The 15744-nt window shown below is 41.4% G+C and overlaps 5 protein-coding genes and 1 long non-coding RNA gene across 9 annotated transcripts in view; 3 read left to right on the plus strand and 3 right to left on the minus strand.

Moving 5' to 3' along the window:
• Positions 1-655, minus strand: part of LOC111448154 — a 4343-nt gene extending 3688 nt beyond the window's left edge. Inside the window, exon 1 of the mRNA XM_023087605.1 lies at positions 23-655. The gene's annotated coding sequence lies outside the window, so the exon portion shown is untranslated. The remainder of the gene's footprint in view (positions 1-22) is intronic.
• A 1087-nt stretch (positions 656-1742) lies between these two features.
• LOC111448391 lies at positions 1743-3080 on the plus strand. 2 transcript variants are annotated; one of them, XR_002711427.1, is made up of 5 exons: positions 1743-1978; positions 2065-2132; positions 2631-2688; positions 2775-2858; positions 2994-3080. It is a non-coding gene; the product is annotated as an uncharacterized LOC111448391 (long non-coding RNA). The 2 variants fall into 2 exon arrangements; XR_002711426.1 differs by lacking the exon at positions 2994-3080 and having other exon boundaries at positions 2775-2936.
• Positions 3081-5201: 2121 nt separating this feature from the next.
• Positions 5202-7224, plus strand: LOC111448390 (expansin-B3-like). The gene is made up of 4 exons (XM_023087960.1): positions 5202-5643; positions 5900-6206; positions 6291-6420; positions 6680-7224. The coding sequence occupies exons 1-4, from the start codon at positions 5457-5459 to the stop codon at positions 6878-6880; spliced, it is 825 nt and encodes a 274-aa protein (XP_022943728.1). The 5' UTR covers positions 5202-5456; the 3' UTR covers positions 6881-7224.
• A 480-nt stretch (positions 7225-7704) lies between these two features.
• LOC111448389 (clathrin light chain 1-like) lies at positions 7705-10421 on the minus strand. Its single transcript, XM_023087959.1, has 4 exons — positions 10346-10421; positions 9662-10219; positions 8664-8817; positions 7705-8591 (listed from the first exon to the last, which is right to left on the minus strand). Exons 2-4 carry the CDS (start codon positions 10090-10092, stop codon positions 8130-8132), a joined length of 1047 nt encoding a protein of 348 aa, XP_022943727.1. The 5' UTR covers positions 10093-10219; positions 10346-10421; the 3' UTR covers positions 7705-8129.
• Positions 10356-12840, plus strand: LOC111448386 (lanC-like protein GCL2). 3 transcript variants are annotated; one of them, XM_023087954.1, is made up of 7 exons: positions 10356-10534; positions 10619-10797; positions 11394-11505; positions 11582-11698; positions 11793-11980; positions 12145-12621; positions 12701-12840. In XM_023087954.1, exons 1-6 carry the CDS (start codon positions 10397-10399, stop codon positions 12611-12613), a joined length of 1203 nt encoding a protein of 400 aa, XP_022943722.1. In that variant the 5' UTR covers positions 10356-10396; the 3' UTR covers positions 12614-12621; positions 12701-12840. The 3 variants fall into 3 exon arrangements, with proteins under 3 accessions (XP_022943722.1, XP_022943723.1, XP_022943721.1); XM_023087955.1 differs by having other exon boundaries at positions 12145-12370; positions 12472-12840; XM_023087953.1 differs by having other exon boundaries at positions 12145-12840.
• An 85-nt stretch (positions 12841-12925) lies between these two features.
• LOC111448387 (protochlorophyllide reductase-like) lies at positions 12926-14621 on the minus strand. The gene is made up of 4 exons (XM_023087956.1): positions 14349-14621; positions 13740-14262; positions 13298-13656; positions 12926-13215 (listed from the first exon to the last, which is right to left on the minus strand). The coding sequence occupies exons 1-4, from the start codon at positions 14502-14504 to the stop codon at positions 13060-13062; spliced, it is 1194 nt and encodes a 397-aa protein (XP_022943724.1). The 5' UTR covers positions 14505-14621; the 3' UTR covers positions 12926-13059.
• Positions 14622-15744: the final 1123 nt, after the last annotated feature.

Raw genomic sequence — 15744 nt, forward strand, 5'->3', positions numbered from 1 at the left:
TTTTTTTTTTTTTTTTTTTTTTGGAGCTAACAAGTTGGGATTGAGGGATTCGAAGAGAAACTACAGCTTATGAGAGCCATATGAAACCCTAAAGCACATACAATCGAAAAGAAATATTTCATCGACCATGAAAACTTCGAGTAGTCTCAACGACAGGAACAACCAATTTTCAAATTGAACACAATTCAACAAATATTCTCAGATTCGAGATAGAATCTTCGAAATTTCAGACCAAAACACATCCAAAACCTATGAAATTAATGAAACCCTAAAGAAAACTTAAAAGGGCGTAGGTTTAGATATTCGCTGCGGACTTCGTAATGGTTTTATCGAAAACCGCGGAGTTCTTCCATCCTCGGTGAGCGATACGCGGGAAATGGAATACAAAGCGTGCGAATACGAACCTTCCAACTCCAACTCCATCTCCATCTCCATTGGTTACAAATCGGAGGGCAAAACGAAGTCGAAGATTTCGAAAAAGGGAGGGGAAATGGATGGAAAAATGATGTAAAGCTCACAAATTCCAGAAACCTGCAGATTAAAACTGAGAGCTGAACCGATTTCTTCGAAGATTTTCCCGGAAAGCAAAATACAAACAACCGAACAATAGTTGAATCGAAAGGAAGAAGACGAACAATGAAGAACATGTGCACTTAATTAATTAAAAGGTATCGTGGGATTGAGCACCGAAACAAAGCAAGTCAGGCATTCTGAGCCGTTGGATTGAAAACTTGTTGTTAAGATGTGTGATGGACGGCTCAGATTAGGCAGTTGATATTATAAAGATAGAAGCGAGTGTAGCGGAAGAGGAAGAAGATTCGAATATGAGGAAATCGAGATGCGTAAGTGGATTGTTGGCTTTGTTGATTGAGATAAGCTAAAGAGACAGATTGTTGAAGGATCCATCGCCACGTGCCTTGCTTGTAACGTAAGCCTGGGACGCCGACGCGCCTTACGTACCAATTCTAAACTTCAACTCCAAGTTAAGTCTATTTACTGCTCTCAAGTTAGAAATTTTGATTCAAAATTATCCACAAATTAGTCTGCTGAATGCGAAAGCTGCCGAGCTTGGCAACGATTTAGGTTTGTTTGGATGGATTATGACTATAAGCTTGTAATCTGGGTAGCTTACTGTATCAGTCCCGGTTCTGTCGGTTTTGCAACTTTTTTTGTGCACATAACCTGTTTGATAAAAGGGCTGAGAGAAAATCTCCCCCTTTTTCCCATCCGGGCTTTCTAGGAAAGCTTTTAAAACAGTTGAGTTGTTCGGTAATTTCGAACATCTGCATCTCTCAAGAGCCATTTTGTCCTTCCTCTTACGTTGGTTGTAAACAAAGTGTGAGATCCAACATCGGTTGAGGAGGAGAACGGGTGTGGAAACCTAAGCCTCGAATGGGTGGATTGTGAGATCCCACATCGGTTGGAGAGGTGAACGGAACACCCTTTATAAGGATGTGGAAACCTCTTCCTAGACGCATTCTAAAAACGTTGAGATGCGAAAGGGAAAGTCCAAAGAGAACAATATTTGTTATAGGTGGACTTGGGCTGTTACAAATGGTATTAGAGGTAGACACCGGATGATGTTCCAGCGAGGAGGCTGAACCCCGAAGGGGTGGACACAAGGATGTGTGCTAGCAAGAACGCTAGGCCCCGAAGGAGGGCGGATTGTAAGATCCCACATTGGTTGAAGAGGAGAATGAAACATTCTTTTTAAGAGTATGGAAACCTCTCCCTAGTGGACGCCTTTTAAAAACCTTGAAGGAAACTCCAAAGAGAACAATATCTGCTAGCGGTGTGCTTAGACTTTACACGTAGAACGGGAGGATTCATGGTCTTGGAGAGGCAGTGGTGAAGGCAGCCATTGTTAAGTGCAGAACCAGAAACATTCAGCGTATGGGTCTTCATGTTAATCCTCTGAGGACTGCGGCTACAAGAAGTTTGGGTTCCACTACTCTGCGGATCGAGATGGCTATAGAAGGTACATGATGAGCACTTCTATTGCAATTTTATCATGCCAGTGTGGAAATACTTGATGATGGCGATGAATTTATGGATCATATGCAGGCAGAACATTTGATTACATCAAGAAAAAAAGGAACCAAATGAAGACAACTAAAAGCGATTGTCTCAGGGTACGTCTCCCTTGTTTGCAATGGCACTAAAAGCAATTGGCACACGTCGCTATACGACCATGAGTATGCTCCACTTCTTAAGAATGCTCTTCATTCACCAATTACATGTGTCATTCGGTCCATTGTCTTTTTTAGATTTTATCTTTTGGACTTCCGATCAAGGTTTTAAAACACGTCCACTAAGGAGAGGTTTCTACACCCTTATAAAGAATGTTTCGTTCCCCTTTCCAACCAATGTGGGATCTCGCAATCCACCTCCTTTGGGGACCTAGCGTCCTCGCTAGCACACCGCCCGGTATCTGCCTCTGATACCATTTGTAACGACCCAAGGCCACCGCCAGCAGATATTGTCCTCTTTGAGTTTTTCCTTCGGACTGATTAGAACGGATGATTTCCAGTGTTTTCTTATTTCACCCAAGTTGTTGAGCATATTAATTACCCTGTTCATGCCATAAAATCAATATCTACGAAACTATCTGATTTCTTTGACCCTTGCAGTAACCCTGCAACAGAAGCAGCATATTAACTTGTATTGAATCCTCCCACTGCAGTTTAGGTGTGCCATCTCCTCCATTGGGCTCACTCATTTATGGCACGTACTTGGCTTTATATTGATTCATTTTGCCATTCTTTTCCTGTCAGGAAAGAAACTAAACCCGAAAACTCGAACCGGTCATGGAGTTCTTGGTAGCAACATAATGTAAATCAACCCTCTCGTGGATCATAGTAAGCTATTCTCTTCTTGAACTCTGTACATCATGTCAGCACAAGCTTAGTTTGTTCTGATGTCATATTGACAATATAATATACAGTGCAAATAACATTATAGAAATTGATATCTGTTTTTAAAATCCTTTTCAGATACGATTCGTTAGCCACATGTGTTTTCATCATGCCTTGATTTTGCTGCATCTTTGTTTGCATGTATTATGGCATCAGGTATTAAACGTTCATAGTTCTTGAGTAATCTAATAGACTTTAATAATAACAAAAACAGATTATATTATTGTTAATTTCAGATCTTACCATTCACTGTAGTCAGTCTGTCATTTGTTCAGATCTTCTAAGATACAAGATCTTGTAACGAACATTTTGGTTTGGTTCCTAGAGTTTTTAAAAGTCGTCCTGTAACGACCCAGATTCACCGCTAGCAAATATTGTTCTTTTTGGGCTTTCCCTTTCGGACTTCCCTTCAAGACTTTAGAACGTGTCTGGTAGGGGAAGGTTTCCACACCCTTATAAATGGTATTTTGTTCTCCTCCCCAACCAATGTGGGACATCACAATCCACCCTCCTTCGGGGCCCAGCGTCCTCGTTGACACTCTTTCCTTTCTCCAATCGATGTGGGACCCCTGCCAAATCCACCCCCTTTTGGGGCTAGTGTCCTTACTGGCACACTGTCTCGTGTCTACCCCTTTGGGAAACAACCTCCTCGCTGGCACATAGTTCGGTGTCTGGCTCTGATACCATTTGTAATGACCCAGATCGATACACACGTCCTCACAGATTTAAAACGCGTCTACGAGGGAGAGGTTTCATACATCTATAAGGAATGCTTCATTCCTCTCTCTCCAACTGTGGGTTCTCACAATCCATCCTCTTGGGGGCTAGTGTCCTCGTTGCATACCATCCTTGGCTCTAATGCTATTTGTAATGGCCTAAGCCCACCGAATAGATATCGTTCGGTTTAGTCCATTACGTATCGTCGTCAGCCTCACAATTTTAGAATGTGTCTACTAAGCAGAGTTTTTCACACCTTTATATAAGAAATGTTTTGTTTCTCTCTCCAATCAAGGTGGGATCTCACAGGTTGAGTCTCGAACATATTCGAAGTCTCTTCCTTATCTCCTTTGCCTATAACTTTTAGATTAGACATCCCATCCTATCGATTCAGAGGCATAGAAACGTTTTAACGCTTGCGTTATGAATTTGGTAGGTGTGATTAACATGAATGTCGGTGAAAAAATGAAAGTGGGAGAGAATTTGCATGTGAAAAGGGACAGATAAGAGAGAATTGATTACAAACATCCAACCAAGTGGGTCCAGTTTGTTATGGATATTGGATTTATTTGTAAACTCTTTGGATTATTTGTCCTCAAAATTCTCCCCTTTTTCTCTAAAGTTTCAAAAACAACAATTTTTTTAAAAATTATAATAATTCTTTCTCTTTTTGGTTTAATTCATGCAAACGGCCTAATTGTGAACAAATACTTCAAAGTCTTCCGTCGCCGTATTCATCGGACACTCATCTCACAAAAATGCCTTTCCCACCCTCTCCTTCCTTGTCTCTTTCACCCAAAACAAAAACAAATATTATTCTCACTTTTCTCCCTTTTTTTTCCCTTTCTCGATATCCGCTCCTCCTCGTGTTTCTTTTAAAAACGTAGTCTTTATATCTAAACTTTCCTATTACACGTTTATTAAGGAGAGGCTTCCATGTTTTGGGGTCAGCATTCTCACTAGCACACGGTCCAATGTCTGGCTTTGTTCCAAACTCAAGCCCACCACTCAGTACTCGCTAGCTAGCAGTGGAATGGTAAGCATTCTCCTACTCAGTACTTGCTAGCAGTGGAATGGTAAGCATTCTCCTACTCAGTACTTGCTAGTAGTGGAATGGTAAGTATTCTCACTGGCACACAGGCTTTGATCCAAGCTCAAGCCTACTACTAGTACTTGCTAGCAGTGGAATGGTAAGCATTCTCACTAACACATGGTCCAATTTCTAAATTTAACGAGTGTATTTCTAATAAATATTAAATTTAATTCTTAAGGTTATAGTTTATTATAGATATTTTTTTACAACAAAAAATAGTTTGTATATATTTTCATAAATTTTGAAAATATATTGTCACGTCATGAATATTAACTATATGTTATATGATTTTAATGAATTTAGCAGTTCTATTTGTATATTTTAAAATTTTATTAATATTTAATAAACAAAATCAGAGTTAAAAGAGTATATATTATATGATTTTAATAAATTTAGTAGTATGTAGGGCACGTGGCCTAATTAACGGTGGAAAAACACTATTTTCTTAGACGCCGTACGATTATGCGAAGCCTCAACTGTCGAAGGGTCCCACATGAGGGGCATTCTGTAATTAAAGTCAAAATCAGTGGTCCATATGATATTACTATTGATACTTTTTTATATTTACTTAACGGCCCCCTTCCAGTCTGACCTGCAACATCTTCTTATACTTCCTCTCCAACAAACACCGCCGGCCACACCCTCCACAATCCTCTCACTCAACTGTTTTTCTCGGTCACTGTGCTAGCCGGAAACTGACATTATCGGCTGAGCAAGCGGTGTCGCTGCCTATGCAGACGCAAATGCATCTCCTCCTCCACTGCCGTGGTTTTCGGATCGTTAGAGCTTTGTTCTGTGCTGCGGCTGTGCTTGAGTGGTTCTCGGCGACGGCTCAGCTCCAACACCATGTGGCGGATCTACATTGGCTTCCAGCCACCGCCACGTGGTACGGAAGTCCCGAGGGAGACGGTAGCGACGGTACGGCGGTTCCATTTCCCTACATTTTTTTTTTTCGTTTTGGGCATATTAGGGTCTGTAAATTCATGGGTCGGCTCTGTTTTTGTGAAATACTGCCTGGAAGTTACCGTCATTGAGTCAATTCGGTAAAAAATTTGATTATATACGGTTGAATTAACAAAAACCCAGTTCATAAATCACTTAAACCAACCGTAATATCACCATTTTGAAGTTCATTGCTGCTAGAAATTAAGCGATTTGAGCTGTGAAATCGCAGGTGGAGCATGTGGGTATGGTAATTCAGTGGATGTGAAGCCTCTAAAGGCAAGAGTTGGGGCTGTGAGTCCAGTTCTGTTCAGAAATGGCGAAGGTTGTGGAGCTTGTTACAAAGTAAAATGTTTAGACAACAACATTTGCTCTAGACGAGCAGTGACTATAATCGTCACCGACGAATGCCCCGGTGGGTATTGTTCCAATGGCAACACCCACTTCGATCTGAGCGGCGCCGCCTTCGGCCGCATGGCCATCACCGGCGAAGGTGGGCAGCTCAGAAACCGAGGCGAAATCCCAGTTATTTACAGACGGTACAAATTCGTTGCAACTCTGTTTCATTTTTTATCTCTGCTTTTCTATTTTGTCGCTTATTTTTGGATGTTCTAAATGTGTAGGACGCCGTGTAAGTACCCAGGCAAGCACATTGCGTTCCATGTCAATGAAGGGTCGACAGATTACTGGCTCTCACTCTTGGTTGAATTCGAGGACGGCGATGGCGACATCGGCGCAATGCAAATCAAAGAAGTAAGTAAAAAACAAACAAACTTAGTACTGATGGGGCTTTCTGAAGCATATTCCATTGCTTTAATCACAATAATTTAAGACAAAAAAAGATAGAAAAGCTGGGTGTTTTAGAGGGCGTGGTGCTTAATTACACGTTGAAAGTTGAATCCCAGTGGAAGAATCTTTAGAAGAAAAAGCATGCACTTAGCCACATGATTATAAAAGAATTGTGGGTGACTAAACATGATATTGACCAAAGGAAATGCATGTTTTGTGGCAGGCAGGGTCGGCGGGGGAGTGGGTGGATATGAACCATCTGTGGGGGGCAAATTGGTGCATCATTGGAGGGCCTTTAAAGGGGCCATTCTCAGTGAGACTAACAACGTTGTCGACAGGAAGAAGCCTCTCAGCAAGGGATATAATCCCAAGGAACTGGTCTCCCAAAGCCACTTACACTTCCAGACTTAATTTCTTCTCTTAATAAACAAAGAGATAAAGAGGAGTTTTTGTTGCTTTCTTTACTTATTTTTGTTCCTTATTTAATGCACAAACCCATATTAGCTTCCTTTTTGTTTTATGCCTAAAGGGAAGACTTCAGGGCAGGAAAAGTAGCCGTTATCCGTTTTCTTTAGTGAAAAAAGGTGAGCGTTGGAGTGCGAAATGGCATCCAATGAATGTATCTTTTGTTTGTTTAGTTGTGGAGTGTGTTGGATATTGAATATTGAATGTTGATAGCCCTCTCCTAAGTGGAGAGAGTGCGTGGTGTTGTTGTGTATTATTAATTCTCATACTCCGTTCATCTAAATAGAAGCATAATGCTCGATCTCAAGAACTTGTTTCCCTAGTTGATTGTTATTGTAGACACTTTTGAAAGCCAAATGATAGATAAGAACAAAGATATAACAGTCTAAGTCCCCTACTAATAGATATTGTCTACTTATGACCCATTACGTACCACCCTCAGTCTTAATGGGAGGTTACCACATTCTTACGAAAAATGTTTCGTTCCACTTTCTAACCGATGTGAGATCTCACCATCCACCCCTTGGGATCCAACATCTTTACTTGGCACACTGTCCAATGTCTTGCTCTAATATCATTTGTAACAGCCCAAGCCCATCGCTAGCAGATATTGTCCACTTTGCCCTGTTACGTATCACTGTCAGCTTTACGATTTTAAAACACGTCGACTCAGGAAGGAAAAAGTTTCCTTCCACATCCTTGTAAGAAATGTTTCATTTCTCTCTCTCATTGGTGTCGGATCTCACAGAAGATTTTCCACCCATTTTTCAAATTCATGCAGCATGAGGCAAATTGACACAAAACGTTAAAAAACTTAATGACGTGACAAAAACAATCTCGATAGTTCTTCAGTATCCTAGTTGGTGGCTCGTTTACTACAATACAATACCCGAACATCCATCGTGCCTTCGAAAACTCCATTGTCTAATTGATGTGGACTTTCTCAATTCTACATGAAATTCAGTTTCCCTACTTGTAGACATCGATTGCAGATATGATATAATTAGAAATGCTTTGGACTCTGACCCAACTACTTGACCAGTTAGACCACCAGTGATGGTTGAATCATCAGTGCTACGCGTGAATGTTCCCTCCCACAGTTATGCGTATCAAATAACAACATGGACTGCTGCTCTACAACTTTGCAAGTCTGTATTGTTAACTTTTCTATGAACAGAGAACCCATAAGATGAACTGCTATTAATTTCTTACTCTGCAGAACGTGACACCAACTCAACAGTTTGCACGGCATCGGTTGTAGTAGGAGCCTCGACCTCTATTTCGGGTCGATCGGGAGTATCATTAGCATCCATATCTTCTGCAGGAGACATAGGAGCTTCCTTGTCCTCAACATCCTTCCCTTCGGATTTCATCCCTTCCTTCGTATCTTTGCCATCCTTGCTATCTTTGGCCGGTTCGGGAGGAGGAGGCATCATATGAGGCGGAGGGGTCTGTTTCAACTTCAAAAGAATCTGCCTCATTCGAGATAGATCGGTCGGTTTTCCAGGTTTCGGACCTTGAACTACCACGACTGAAGGACTCTTATCAGCATCTTTCTTTCCTCTTCTCTTCTCAATATTAGGTACCTCTCGTGGGATGATTTCTGCTATTGCTTTCCAGTAATGTTTGTGAGCTTCTTTGTGGAATCTTTCCTGGTTTATTAGGTAAAGCTGCAAAGAACTGGAAAATAAATAACAATACACAGCAAGGAGACATTCACAAAATGCTTTCAGAGGCTTTACCTTCTCTCTTTCTCTATTGTGAGTTCTATTTGTTTCACAATTGGCCCTCCTTTTCTCATAAAAGGATGCTTTATACTCTTCAGCTTCATTCATTATTTGATTCCTCATCTCCTTTTCTTTCTTCTGTTTCTCCTCAAGATCTATGGCGTTTTGTCTGCACCATAAAGTTTATAGCTATCAACAGTTTCAAACTTATGAGAAATAGAGTTCATCTTGGAAATAAGAGAAAGCAGAGAAGTACAGATCCTAATAATTCAGACTGTGCAGCAAGATAGAACTTTCGAACGTTGCAATCACAGCGTAAACCTTTACAAAGAGTACGTAACGACTCAAGCCTACCGCTAGTAGATACTGTTTTCTTTGGGCTTTTCCTTCCGAGCTTTCCCTTGAGGTTTTCACATCCTTATAAAGAATGCTTCGTTCCCCTCTCCAACCAATGTGGGATCTCACAATCCACCCCCTTTGGGACGCAACGTCTTCGCGGGCACTCGTTCCTCTCTCCAATCGGTATGGGATCTCACAATCCACCCCTTTGAGAGGTCAGCGTCCTCGAACTTGTTCCTCTCTTCAACAATCCACCCACTTCCATGAATCATGAGTAATAAACTTGAATACATAAACACAAACTAGATGGTAATGGTTGTAAAAACCTAAGAAAACCCTATATAAATCATAAGACTACGCTTGAGCTGCATTAACACAGAGCTCTGCAGGATGAAATTTAGTAACAAAGAAGATCTAAACCACCGGTTAAGCAAACAACTTAGGCTATTGGGTGAATTTTGTATGTCATTATGACGAGAATGGAAAATCTCCAGAGATTTCATTTCAGATTCAAGCTCAAAAGTTCCATCAACTTGAAGAACCTCAAAATTCATAAACGATTTCATTTCAGATTCGGTCACAATGGGAAAACCTTACAATCAGAATCACAGATCTAAAACCAATTCAATCTCTCTCTCTAGAAGAAGAAACATTAAAGCTAGTAAAAAACGTACCGTCGCCATTCGCGTCGAGCATGGCCATCCTCTCGCATTTCGCTCGGGTCGGGGAGAATCGGTCCATCAGAGACAAAAATACCGCCATTGTCAATACCACCAAGGCTGGCGGCAACATTGTAATGCTCTCCATCAGCCTCAACATGATCAAAGGGAGATACGTAGCTCGGATTAGGATCCGAAACTCCGAAGTCGTAAACGTCGGATAAATTAGGATTAGTGGTGTTTCCGGCGCTGTGGACATCGGAAACGACGTCGTCTTCATGAGGGAGTTGGTCGGCGGTAGAGAAAGTGGTAGAAGAATCATAACGGTGGGAAGGGAGAGAAGAGTCATAACCCATGTAGGCATCGTCGTCAAAGGGCGGCGTTGTAGGCGAATGGCGCCGCTGTTCTTCGTGTTCTTCATTGCCGAAAGCGTCGAAGGAAGCCATTGTTGTGAATCGGGATTGGATTTCTGAGTTCGTTGAGGTTAGCGAATTCTTGCGGTGATGATGAACGCGGTGTTCGAATCAAGAAACAGTAATCAGGAAAATGCCATAATCATAAACGTGTTTCGATCTGCGAGCGAAACGTGTTAGGCATTTGAAAATATTCGCAGAATCCAAAAACTTGTCTAAAAATTTAAATTTTAACATTTTTTTTATATAATTACTTTCAAAACTATAATTCCTTTTTTACAATTACTTTTTAGAAGATTGACTAAGCGGGCAGTGAAGTGAAGTTCTTGAAGCGGAAATGGGAGACCGATGCTTTCCAAACTCGATGCCCGACTTCGTACCAGAAACTGCAGCTGCTGTAGAATCAATTCTCTCGATGCCTTACCCAATTATCTCGGAGCGCTTCAAACGGGCGGCTTTGGACCTTAAAGAAGCTGTAATCCTCTTGTTGTTTTGCGTGTCGCTTTGATTTGGGTGGTTTTTTTTTAATGCCCACAAGGTGTTTGTGTTAATGTTTCAGATAGTTTTGGAGACATGGGGAGTAACTGGGCAACGAGTGCGAGATTTCACTCTCTATGCTGGGGCTCTTGGAACGGCTTTCTTGCTGTTGAAAGCTCATGAGGTCACTTCCAACCACATTGATCTTAGTCTCTGTGCTCAAATTGTTAAGGCCTGCGATCAAGCATCTTCCATGTCCACGTAATATTTGCCATTTTCTCCTTTCTCCTTTCACTTTCATTTTTTATGTGAAGATATTAGTTTCCCAGAAGATGACTAAACTGTAATTGTTTATGCCATAAACAAAAAAACATGTATTAATGTGAGATCCCATATCAGATGGAGGAGAACGAAGCATTCTTTAGAAGGGTGTGGAAACCTTTTCTTAGCATACACATTTTTAAAACTTCAAGGGAGAGCCTAAAAGGGAAATCTCAAGAGGACAATATCTATTAGCAATAAGCTTGGGTTATTATGAATAGTATCAGAGCGAGGAGGCTAAGTCTCGAAGGGGTAGACATGAGGCTGTGTGCCAGCAAAGATGCTGGATCTTAAAGGGGTGGATTGAGGGGTCCCACATCAATTAGAAAGAGAACAAGTGCTGGTGAGGATGCCGGGCCCTAAAGAGGGGGTGGATTGTGAGATCCTACATCAGTTGGGGAGGAGAACGAAATATTATTTATAAAGGTGGAGAAACCTTTACCTAGCAGATGCGTTTTAAAAACCTTGTGAGAAAGCCCGGCTGTTACACTCTCACTGTATAGTTTTGACTTCTTTATTCTGTGGAATGGTGATAGGGATGTGACTTTCATTTGTGGGCGTGCGGGTGTCTGCGCTATTGGAACTGTGGCAGCAAAGCGTGCTGGTGATGAGCAGTTGCTCTGCTACTATCTAGCCCAATTCAATGAGGTAAAGAGAATCATCATCCCTACAAAAGTTTTTGATGTCTAGCTTTTAATTTGAAGGGTTTTCTGGATTGCAACAGATTAAGCTGCCAAGGAATCTCCCGGATGAGTTGCTATATGGAAAAGTGGGTTTCTTGTGGGCGTGTCTATATCTAAACAAACACATCGGTGAAGGAACAGTCGCATCGGTTCACACTGTAAGTAAGATTGGCTTCCATGATCAACCTGAGCTCATCTTAGTCAATTATGTATGACTTTTCACATTTGAAATTCTGCAAAACAATTGTTTAGAGGGTAATAGTAGAGGAAATCATCCAGCGAGGGAGGGCGCTGGCGAAGGGAGGAGCATCGCCATTGATGTTCGAGTGGTACGGTGAGAGGTATTGGGGTGGTGCACATGGACTTGCAGGGATTCTGCATATCCTGATGGACATGGAGCTGAAGCCAGATGAGATTCAAGACGTGAAAGGCACTCTTAGGTATTATTAGAAATCATGACTCTGATAGTGGTACGATATTGTCCACTTTGCTTTGGTTTCTCCAAAAGGTCTCATACTAACGAAAATAGTATTCCTTACTTATAAACTCTTGATCTTCCACTAAATTAGTCAACGTGGGATTCCCTCCTAACAATCCTCAACAGGTACATGATTCGAAATCGTTTCCCCAGTGGAAACTACCCTTCAAGTGAAGAAGACAGGGGCCGAGATATACTCGTGCATTGGTGTCATGGTGCTCCTGGAGTCGCCCTCACGCTTGTCAAAGCAGCAAAGGTGTTTGGAGAAGAAGAGTTTGTGCAAGCGGCTGTGGATGCAGGAGAGGTAGTGTGGAGGCGTGGGCTGCTTAAACGAGTTGGGATATGTCATGGCGTAAGTGGGAATTCATATGTGTTTCTGTCACTCTACCAACTGACGGGGAAGGTGGAGTACTTGTACAAGGCCAAAGCCTTTGCTTGTTTTCTGCTTGACAGAGCTCACAGGCTGATCGCAGAGGGAGAAATGCATGGAGGCGATAGCCGCTACTCTTTGTTTGAAGGAGTTGGAGGGATGGCTTATCTTTTTCTGGACATGATCGAGCCCTCCATGGCCAAGTTTCCAGGATATGATCTCTGAGGAGGGATGTAAGTATTTTGATCTGTAAAATAAATAAATTTCCTATTTTTCCCTTTGTTTCATATTCCACTCGATGTACTGCTGCAGAACCCAAACATGGCGATGTATGATCTTGAAACAGGTAGCTAAGGCGTATATGATTTGTAAGAAGAACCTGGGTTCTGTTATCGAGCTATTTACTCAATGACTGCAATTTATAGCTTACGATAGATCGGAACTTCTTTCAATTATTTCTCTAATGAATCAAATTTCCACCATGAATAAGGAATCTGCGTTTCTGTTAACCTTTCTACTAGAACCATATCTGCTGAAAACTGGCTATCGCTTACAACAAATTCATTAAAACTTTCGCAAACAAAGTTTAAGGGTTTCTTTGCAGTTTCACAAGCAGATATTTCTGAAGTTCTTAAGTCAAATTCTAGCTTATATGCTTGAGATTGGTGCATTTAAGCCAATCCAACAAGCTTCTCACTGATCTCCCACAGCTTACGGGCCTTTTCTTCGTCACTGGCTTCTTGGGATAGCTGGTTTTGGAACGAGGCTGAGTTCTTGTTCCAGCTCCAATATACACCTGATTGTTGCAGGCTTGAATCACATACAACCTGAAGTCAAAGATTCAATTGCCCTTTTATCTTAATAACTAGTTAATTTATTAGTAGTTTAGTTTTTCAGGACATGGCTGACCTGTGCAAGTCGTTTCCCGGCTTCTTCTTCAGATACATAGCCCTTGGTGATGTACATCTGGAAGGGTGGAAATAAAATTCTAAACAGAGGAATGTGCTCTCTAAACAACCCTGTTGTGGCAATGCAGCCAGGGTAGAGGGAAGCAAAAGTTATTCCCGTTTCTTCATGATATCTCCTGTGGAGCTCTTGCATGGTGAGCATGTTGCATACTTTGCTATCCTTGTAGGCCTTTGCTCCATCAAAATCTCCTCCATCTATCATGGTCGAGCTGTTCAGGCCATTCAAACCACTTGCTAGCCCTCTCAGATCACCCAGGTTTGCTTTTGGGGGCACATTCCCAGCCAATGTGTTTGTGTTTCCTGGAACCAAACTTAAAAAAGTTGCTTAGAAAATCATTCGTTCTCTTGTTCTAGAACTCAAAATTAATGCTCTCAATTAGTACCCGTGATGGAGCCTACAATTATAACACGCTTGGATGTATAATCTGAATGCTTTATGTCATCTAGCAGCAGGCGTGTGAGGAGGAAGTGACCAAGGTGATTAGTCCCAACACTGAGTTCAAAGCCTTCAGCGGTGAAACTTGGTTCCTTTGCTGTTGGCAAGTAGACAGCAGCATTGCATACAAGCACATCAAGAGGCATACCCGACCTGCGGAAGCTATCCACAAATTGCCTTACACTGTCAAGCGAGGCAAGGTCTAAATGCATAACAGTATAGTTTTCCTTGGCTATGCCTGCTGATTTTGCTGCCATTTGAGCTTTAAGGAAGTTCCTGCATGCCATAATTACATGCCATTTTCCTGTTTCAGCTAGAGCCTTGGCCGTGGCTAGACCCAGTCCCGAGGAAGCTCCTGTAATGATAACATTTCCTTTCCTCAAGGTCTTGTTTCCTTCCGATGGCGCCTGGTTGATTTCTGAAATTGTTGCAGTCTGGGCTCTAATGGCTCCATCAGGTAATCTTCCTTGCTACATGTTCATGGATAGATAATTTATATTGCAAACATTTCCACTATCAAATTCTAACCAGAAAATTGAAAAATGGGCATATTTACCTTATTTCTCAACCTGAGAGATTTGGATTTAACTTCAAAATGTTCTGAAAATGGAAGTCCTGAAAGTCCAGTATTCTTCAGAACAACAGTACCAGCTGCATACACCTCTTTGTGGATGGAAATCGTGGGAGAAAAAGAGGCTGCTTGTAGAGCCATGGCAGGCAAAGATTGCTCCTTATCAAGATTGCTCCCGCTGCAAAGATGGTGTCTGTTTTCTTATCGAGATTGCTCCTGCTGCTTGCCACGTTCGCCTCCCTGGTCCAATCAGGTTCGTCACTGGAATCCCCTTTAGATATACATCGTCTAGACCATTCCAGTAAGTATGGGCTATTTATGTGGAGGTCCAGCTAGCTAAGGTTGGGTCCAACCTGTGCATGTTGGGCCTATAATGGAATGGGCAACAATATTACCTTATCTTCCATACTAACGTTAAAGAATCACCACGTTACGATATTGTCTATTTTGAGCATAAATGCGCCTAGTTTTGCTTTTAATTTTTCTAAAAAGCCTCGTACCAATGAAGATGTATTACTTGCTCATAAACTCAGGATCATTTTCTTAATTAGCCGCCAAACGTGGGACTTCCTCCCAACCATCCTCGACAAAGTAAATCATTATAGAAAGGAAAAATGGAGTGTGGTAATGATATTAAATAATTGTGTGTGGTGCACGGTTAAAATCACTATTGGCTTTGGTTAGAAGGTAATTAACTGGGATTAGAAATGATGGAGGTTAATTTATCTACGTTATATATGAAATGTGGGTAACACTTTCGGTCCTTTATTTGTAGCTGCACACTGCATTCATTATTATCACTGCCGATCTCTCATGTGTTTTGGTAATCAGCCAGGACGATTCTTTTCTTATCTTGGCGTCGCAGATAAGAAATGAAATGGACATCACTTTACCCTCTAGGCCGGCTGCTGGGGTCCATTCTTTCTCGTAAATATTCTTACTCTCTCTCTGTTTTTTTTTTTTTTGCTTTGCTTTCTTGTTAATTTGAAATTTAGGAGATTATTGTGTAACCCAGGAGCGAAACCTAGCTTTGATACCATTTGTAACAGCCTAAGTCCTCCACAAATATTATTCGCTTTGACCCGTTACGTATCGCCGTCGGTTTCACGGTTTTAAAAGACACGTTTTAAAACCACGAGACTAAAGACAATACGTAACGAGCCAAAACGGATAATATCTACTCGCTATTACAATTGTTTTTGTTATTTATCTTTTTCTTTCTTTCTTTTTGTTCTTACCTTATTCTTGTTTCTACCCATTTCTCATATAATATACAAGAAATTTCCCCTCTTGGATTACTTTTTTCTCCACTAAAGTTTGGTCATATTATGTCATCCAAGTTCATAATCAGGTAATTGTGATATTCACCAACAGTGAGGAC

Source organism: Cucurbita moschata, unplaced genomic scaffold (assembly GCF_002738365.1).
Source record: "Cucurbita moschata cultivar Rifu unplaced genomic scaffold, Cmos_1.0 Cmo_Scf00010, whole genome shotgun sequence".
NCBI classification, from domain to species: Eukaryota; Viridiplantae; Streptophyta; class Magnoliopsida; order Cucurbitales; family Cucurbitaceae; genus Cucurbita; species Cucurbita moschata.